General features: G+C 40.0%; 1 protein-coding gene across 2 annotated transcripts; it reads right to left on the bottom strand.

The window, feature by feature from the left end:
* Nucleotides 1-763: 763 nt before the first annotated feature.
* Nucleotides 764-4,361, bottom strand: LOC135586117 (PHD finger protein ALFIN-LIKE 5-like). 2 transcript variants are annotated; one of them, XM_065127643.1, is made up of 4 exons: nt 4,101-4,361; nt 3,924-3,956; nt 2,406-2,535; nt 764-1,568 (listed from the first exon to the last, which is right to left on the bottom strand). In XM_065127643.1, exons 1-4 carry the CDS (start codon nt 4,198-4,200, stop codon nt 1,328-1,330), a joined length of 504 nt encoding a protein of 167 aa, XP_064983715.1. In that variant the 5' UTR covers nt 4,201-4,361; the 3' UTR covers nt 764-1,327. The 2 variants fall into 2 exon arrangements, with proteins under 2 accessions (XP_064983715.1, XP_064983714.1); XM_065127642.1 differs by having other exon boundaries at nt 2,406-2,634.
* Nucleotides 4,362-8,200: the final 3,839 nt, after the last annotated feature.

An 8,200-nucleotide genomic window follows, 5' to 3' on the forward strand; every position in this document is an offset into this window, starting at 1 on the left:
AGAACAGGCAAAACGGATCAAGAACAAGGAGGCCAGCTAAAACTTCCAAGAAAAACGGAGAGGAAAAGAAGGACCAGTAGTGAGAGCCTTGATCAAGCCGGCTCTTTTGCCTAGGAAGTCCCGGAAGATCATATGGATCGTCCAAGAAGTGATAGGTTGCCCTTTCCCTTTCCGGTCCATTGGCGCGCACTGCTTTAAACGAAGGCAGATTCGAGTGGGTAATTCGACGTAGGAAAGAAGAAGGAGGGTTAATTTCTGAGAGGGAAGACTAGGGACTGCGGTAGGTTTCGATGACGGGGGAGGAGAAGACGAAGAGGGAGGAATTGGTTCGCCTCTCCCGCGCCGAGCCGTTTTGATTTCAGGGTCGCCCAGACACAAAATATTTATCGGGTGACTTGCTCCAGAATCGTGGCCCCCACATGTCACGTATGGATTGGATCGTCCAGCATAAACGCAATTTGGGCATCGAAGGAACAGAGTTTGAGACGGATCCTTTGAGCAGCCCAACCGGTGGAAAGCCGTCGGTCGATTCTTGTGCCGCGATCGCTCCTTACCGCCTGCAAGATTCCAATTTTAACATCAGACGACGTTGAAATAGAGAGGTGTGGGAAGAAAAGGTGAGATCTTTGGGCGACCATGTTGGTGAGATGGTGAACTCGCGCTTGTAGTCGACGTAGCGAGAGGCGGAAGCGGTGAGAATGCCAAGCAAGGCTTCTGACACGGTACCGCACGGTAAAAAGTCGCACACACACAACAAGAAGAGTGCAGAGGTAAGAACAACTTCAGAAGAGGACCGACATGCTGTGCACAGTCAAAAGTTTGTTCTGCTTCTAATGAATGTAAAGCATGAAGCGGACCAACATGGTCAAGGAGGTAATGGGTCTTTCCGGTGTCTCTGAAGCCTCAACCAACGCATCGACCTCGGCAGCCCAAGGTTCACTTGTTTGTGCTGCAAATTGAGCACACTCCACCCCCATATAAAAGGAGTTGGCCAAGAACAACTTCAGATAGATCCGGAGCCCCATACAAGCAGGTCAAGGATTACTAACTAATCGAGACACAGGATCAGGCGCTTGGAGTCTTGCTACGGCAGCATCTTGGGCACTTGTACTGCTTGATTTGTTCAGCCTGGGAAGGTGTTATTCTGACGCACTCGGCATGGTACCACTTCTTACACGCGTCGCAGCATATCCAGAACTCACCCCGACGATGCGTCTTCGAACATGCACCACATGTGCCGTCGTCCTCGGCATCGTCATCGTCATCATCATCGTCATCGTCATCGTCTTCGTGTTCGTGTTCGTGTTCGTGTTCGTGTTCGTCCTCGTCATCGTCTTCGTCGTCCTTTATTTGACGCCCCCGTCTGGAATGCTGCCAAGTCTGAATAGATGAGAAATAAGGACACATCACGAGTTGTCGTCAAAGGGCCAATCTTACTCGCCTTCTCTGAACTCGGCCCATCTTTGATGCTGTTACTAGGGATTGTTTCTTTCTCTCCGTTATTGGCAGCTCCAAGAAAAACCTCGCTAATAGTAGGAAGAGTATTTATCATCACGAAGAGCTGCCTCCTGTACCAAGTACACAATAAATTACCACTGGGAAGGCAATTACAGTTCATAATGCTAGAATAAGAAAACATTCTCTGCTGACATCCACACATCTCTCGGTACTGAAAGAGTTTCACGAACTCATGTGTTGCACGATATAAAGAAAACCACTGACGATTTGGGTTACTTGGCAGAAAGGTGTCTGGCATACAAGTATCTTTCTACTCTGCAACAAACATCAAAAGCTCTGCACTCAGTGCATTTGATTTTAATTATAACAGACCCATGATCATAGAAACTACTAATGGAACTCACATTGCATTATTCTAATTATAACAAAATCACTTCTTAAAGGCCATCACCTTGTGATTATAGAAACTACAGAGCATGTCGATGTTTTGGAACAGTTATTGAATATAAACAACTTGGACTTCATTGCTCCGTGCAAGTTTTTCTTACACAGTGGACATAAACTTCCTAAAAAGGCCATTCATGCACAAGGTAAATAATAAAATGATTCTTTGGAGAAAAGGGAACCAAATCTATACAAGCTAATACATGCTTGGATGGACAGAGACATGGATCACACATGACATGCTTGACGCAAAGCACAGGCATAGATAAGCTGCTTAAATCCGGAGGCAAAACATGTCACCGAAACATATATGCATCCCTGAGTTCAAGGGTGAGAAAAGCACCAAGTGACTATCTATCGTAATAGACAGAGTGCTCTGATAGAACCATACAAAAATTACTTTTTTCGCATTCTGGGGAGTCATTATATCGATCAAAGCATGCACCGATATTAGAATATACCAACAAAGAGATGGCTCATAGATCCAATCGAATTAACATTACCTAGTTTCCTTGTCGAAGCCGAAGCGCAGGCTCCAGTACAAGGAAAAAGAGAGCAACCATGCATCACTGTGGCATGCAACATCTGCGAGCCACCGCTTTTCTTCCGTCACATCTCTAGCAAGGTTAATTCCTATGACCAGTTCAGGAAATTCTGTGAGAACTTTCTCAGGACGTTCCCTTACTTCCCAAGTCTCATCAGCAAATGCATATAGATATAAGTTGTCTTTCTCTGCAAAACAATCTTATTCTCAGGATTCACCAGTAATACTCTCCATTGTTAATAGTTGATTATAACCAAAGGGAATATGCCTTGACTTCGCTTTTGGTGCTTTGGTAAACAATAATACATGCTGACCTCTACAACCATGGTAATCATATAAGTTACAGAAAATAACTGTCAAAGACCTATAAGAAATCCCTACTGCTTGTGGTACAGGAAATGCAATGTCCCAACACATCTCAATATAACTTATAATTGCAGATTCTACATATTCAAATCTCAAGATAAGAAGCTTGAAACTTCCTCCAATCAAATCTGAAATCTATGTTCTTTCTAAATGACATAACAAGTTCGGTATGTATTTCTTTTCAGTTTCTAAATGCAAGAAATACAACAACTTTTTAGGCTTCAAATAAAGAATACAAACGCAAAGCTTCATAGTCACAATGGAAGAGGCACATGATCATTTTATTCTTTGTTCATCATGGTTCATTTTGCTAATCATTTTGCCTCTTCCAAGGTTGTAGCAGAAGACCCAAAATAAAAAAATTTTGCAAATAGAAAATTAAAAAGAAGAAAAAGTATACTATTTACAAATGCTTATACTGAGGATAAACTTCAAACATATCATAGTAGGAAATTTTGGATACCGAGTACAAATCTACACTCAAATCTACTGAGAATAAACTTCAAACATATCAAAAAAAAAAAAGGGAACTTGGTCGATACTCAAATCTACACTCCATATCTCATAATGGCAATAGTATTAACATTTTGGTCAGAATTTAATTATAAAATTGACTCATTCTTTGCTATACCACAAGCAAAGCAAGCATCAACAACTATATTCATATATTTTGGTCTTTAACAGTGAGAACATGAACAGAATCGATTTGTTAAATCTATGGTGTTTCAAGTATGGATCCAAAAGGATCCAACCCTAAGTTATTTATTTTAATGTATCATTCATTTCACAAGATCCATTTCTGAAAGATATTGGGTCAGATGCAAATCATTGATCCATGTTGGAACCATTGACAAACAATGGTGGATTTCATACTGCTGTGATTATGACAAATTGGACGTTAATCAGCCATCGCCACAAGCAAAATTGACTTAGTTGTCCAGTGCGACTCAATAGCATCAACAACTATCTGATAAATTTAGAGGCATCAACGACATTTCCATCACCCTAAACTCCACGGAATAATAGATGAAATAAATAAAGGAAAGATGCACAAAGATAGTCGAACGCCTAAGCGAAAAGAAGCAGATCAAGAAATGGAGGTCCGACTCACCCGGATCGCACTGCTGGTAGAACTTGGTAAAATCTGCAACACCACCAACAAGAACATAATCCACGGTAACCGGAAACGAGTAGAAACTTCCAAGAAATCACATCGAGTGCGGTGTGTGCGAGAGCGAAAGAGAGAAAGAGAGAGAGAGAGAGAGAGAGATAGATAGGCAAGAAAGACCAGTTGTAAGAGCCTTGATCATGCCGGCTCTTCTGCCTCTGAAGTCTTTGAAGAGATCCTCGGCTTCACGATAAGTGGACGCACTCCTGCCCAAATCCATTGCTCGCTCTGCTATGAACGAAACGAGTACGGTCTCCAGGCCTCGAGGAAGACAGGCTAATTCTGATGATGGAGAGGAGAGAAGATGAAGAAGAGGGCGGAGGAAGAACAAAGAAGATCAAATAGAAATGACGGGGGAGGAATCGGCTGAGACGGTTTGGTTTTGCCGCTCCCGCCTTGCCGTGTTTTATCATCGTCTGGTGACGACCGAGTCCTTCGAGACTTCATCGAATGACGATCGTGTCCTCGACCGACATCGCAGACGTAAAACGACTGATACGTTCAATTATGATGGGTTTTTGCGTATTTCATAACTGATGTGTTCAATTATGAAGGGAAAACTAAACGTCAGTTTTTATCCAAAGATGATATGATTGGATTGTACATTTATTCTTCTCCCTAAACATATGAAAAGAAATTAATAATCACAGGATTTCAAAAAGGGCAAATAGGACATTGCTAATGTGACGGTGCTCTTGTGTTTCCAAATGGATACACGGAACTCGTAGCAACGGAATAATATAAAGAGAAATAACTTTTGTATATGAACAAATACTAGCAGGTTATAACACACAGCCGAATTAAATGAAATCATAATCAAATATAACACTAAGATATACGTAGAAAATCCCTTCAATGTGAAGGGTAAAAACTATGAAGTACACTAGAGATAATCCACTATAAGAATAATGAATATATAAATCTTAATCTCTTGCCCAAAACCCTTGTAACAATCACAAGAGAATAACTAGAACAAGTAAAGTAATTCTCCCTAATTACTTGGGAAGAATTAGGGAGGATTTAGATATTGTGTACAGTCATCCTTGTATCCTAGTCAATTAATTCTTCTTTCTTGCTCTAATAGGAGCTTGTTTGTTTGTCTAGTAGTTACTTTGCCCTGTGTTTTGGTAAAGTAAGAATTGAGAGAAGGAGCCCTAGCCTAGGGTTTGGTAATGACTTCTTCTATTACACCCCTACCACCAATTGTTCTATTCCACCCTCAAATTCCGTTTATGACTGCTGAAGAGTTGAATCGCCTGTCGCCACAAAGACATGACTTGGTAACAACTGCAATTAACATATTTTTTCTTACTTGTTATGAGTTTTTTTGTACTACTGGGCACTCGTACTAACTTAACTGCATTTGCTACTTACTTGACACTAATAGTGACTTGGCGAGTGGAATCCCTAGTTTAGTCTGAAGTTGACAAGTAGTGATATGGTCCAGCTGGCACTCTACGTTTCTTACCTTTAGGAGTCTTGTCTTGTGTTCAACTAGCAAGGAAGCACTAACGGGAGCAAGATCGATCTACTTTAAAATGCATTCTTTCGAATCTTGAGATGTTTTTAATTGGATTTCTCATCAAATGACATAAGTAGTGTTCTAGTGCATTTTAGCCTAAAAGAAGTTGTGTTAGAGAGTATGCACTATAGTTACAAGAGTAGAGGCTTAGAGAGAGACAATTAATCCAGTGCGGGAAGTTTCGGGTGCCAATCCAGTAGTAGTAGCTCGGTCATAACCTGTTCTTGAGTACCCTGACTTTATTCTTACTCCTGTATTGAGTTATATTAAATACAGGTACCTGAGTTTAGAGTGAGTGAAATTCTTATTAGTAGTTGGTTTATACAGTTTCCTTTGGGGACCCATACGCTGCACCTCTACTAAGCACAACTCAGTAGTTAAAGTCAGAATTGAACTAAGTAGTCCATAAGTAGGAATTAAAGAATGGAACGCGAGTCGAGGTAGGCCAGTAAGATAGAGTTAGTTTGGGTTAGCAAGAAGAGAAGAGAAGAGAGCCTAATTCGATTCCACATCAAATGAGTTGACCCTGGCTTTGATATCGAAGCAAGTCATAATGAAGGAATGAGGTATAGGATAAGAATTCAGGTAGAAAAGAGCTTGAGTTAGATGAGAGTCCAAGTATAGTTCCAGTTCTTAAGTTAGGAAAAGGAGTAACTTAAGTTTCATTCATTGTCGTTTGAGAAATGGGAGTTTTATCGATTTTCCTTTATCAAGAGAGATCAAATTTATATGTAATTTATATGGCTTTTTGTATACCGTGTGTCTATTGTGTTAGTATATGATAAATAAAAGTTATTTTTCGGTGAATTAAGCTATTCCTAGTTAGCAATAATCATAAAAGAATAACTGGGATACAAGGATCACGTCATTGTGCACAATATCTAAATCCTCCCTAATTCTCCCCAATAATCACAGTAAGCATCTACTATAGATCTGATCTAACCTAAGATGAAAGTACTATTAGATGAAAGCACTCTAATTTATATTTGGAATCCCGTGGTTGCCAAAAACTGTCTATTTGCTGCCTTTTTCTACGTTTTTTTATAGCCACCACACCCCTCCTAATATAAATTAGAGTTAGATTAAGAGGGAGTGAGCTATGGGCCGATAAAACTCACCTTAGACTGAATATGAACCATCAGCCCAACATACAGGTGGCTCGAGACAAAGATTACCGAGCCTAGGAAGGGCTTACTCCGACACACATGTAGTGATACCACCTAACATATACGTCGTAGCATACCCAAATCTCAACATCGGAATATGCAGCCCCACACGCACCACACTCTCCTCGACGCCATCTTCCACCTCCATCTCTTCATCAATCTCCTCTAGTGGATGCACTTCCGTGGAGGCATTCGTCAACCTTTTCCGTGGAGGCAAAACGAAGGGCTCTATCCCTGATTGCATCGGTCCTGAATGCTGGGAAGCAAATAGAAAGCAATAGTAGTCTCGAACGATCATAGAAGGGGAGGAGGGATAGATGAGATGTCATCGGAGGGGAGGAGGGATAGATGAGATGTCATCGGAGGTCATCCCATGCACCTTCTTTGAGCTCCACTCGTCTTTGCTGCTATTACCGAGACTCTATTTGTCAGCTAAACCATCGTGTGACACATTTTGAGCCAATCAAAAATAGCAGAATTTTTTTCCCAAAATAAAAAATTAGAACGAAAATATAAAATATCGTTTCTATACAATAAATCAAAAAGTCAAACTCCTGTAAGAAAATGAGATAATTTGTTGATACTAGCAAAAGAGGTAAACCAATTAACTACAACATTTCCCTTTCTACATACATGAAAAAATTTAATGATAATTTCTCAAAAAAAAAAACCCATACTTTATGAAATTTACTGTAGAGAGATCAAACTAAAAGATCATTTTATTATTTCTTTCATCGAATCTATTATTACTTGTAGCTCCCGCATGAGGGTTGATCATCTTCCTTCACCACACATGGGGTCACCCCCCTCATTATAGTCCTCGTACGAGGGCTGGTCACCTCCCACCAAATTCAGACAAGCATTATCATAGAAAACTATTATGTTTTCATAAAAACGATAAACGAGTGATGGATTACTAAGGTCTGAAGAGGACGACGATGAAGGAGGCAAATAGAATGATCATTAATAATAAAAAAAAGAGAGCTGTTTTGAAATTTAAAATGGGCACTATTTCAAAAAAGGGGTGCTCTTGTAAAAAATTTTGAAAAGTAAAATGTTTTTTTTCTTTGAGGAATTCACCCAAAAATTAAGAAAAAAAATTCATTGATTCAATCTTCCACGATCAACAGAAGTTTAAAGGTGGCAACAATCACAAGAGAATAACTAGAACAAGTAAAGTAATTCTCCCTAATTACTTGGGAAGAATTATTGAGGATTTAGATATTGTGTACAGTCATCCTTGTATCCTAGTCAATTAATTCTTCTTTCTTGCTCTAATAGGAGCTTGTTTGTTTGTCTAGTAGTTACTGTGCCCTGTGTTTTGGTAAAGTAAGAATTGAGAGAAGGAGCCCTAGCCTAGGGTTTGGTAATGACTTCTTCTATTACACCCCTACCACCAATTGTTCTATTCCACCCTCAGATTCCGTTTATGACTGCTGAAGAGTTGAATCGCCTGTCGCCACAAAGACATGACTTGGTAACAACTGCAATTAACATATTTTTTCTTACTTGTTATGAGTTTTTTTGTACTA

Source organism: Musa acuminata, chromosome BXJ2-10, assembly GCF_036884655.1.
Source record: "Musa acuminata AAA Group cultivar baxijiao chromosome BXJ2-10, Cavendish_Baxijiao_AAA, whole genome shotgun sequence".
In the NCBI taxonomy this organism is placed as follows: domain Eukaryota; kingdom Viridiplantae; phylum Streptophyta; class Magnoliopsida; order Zingiberales; family Musaceae; genus Musa; species Musa acuminata.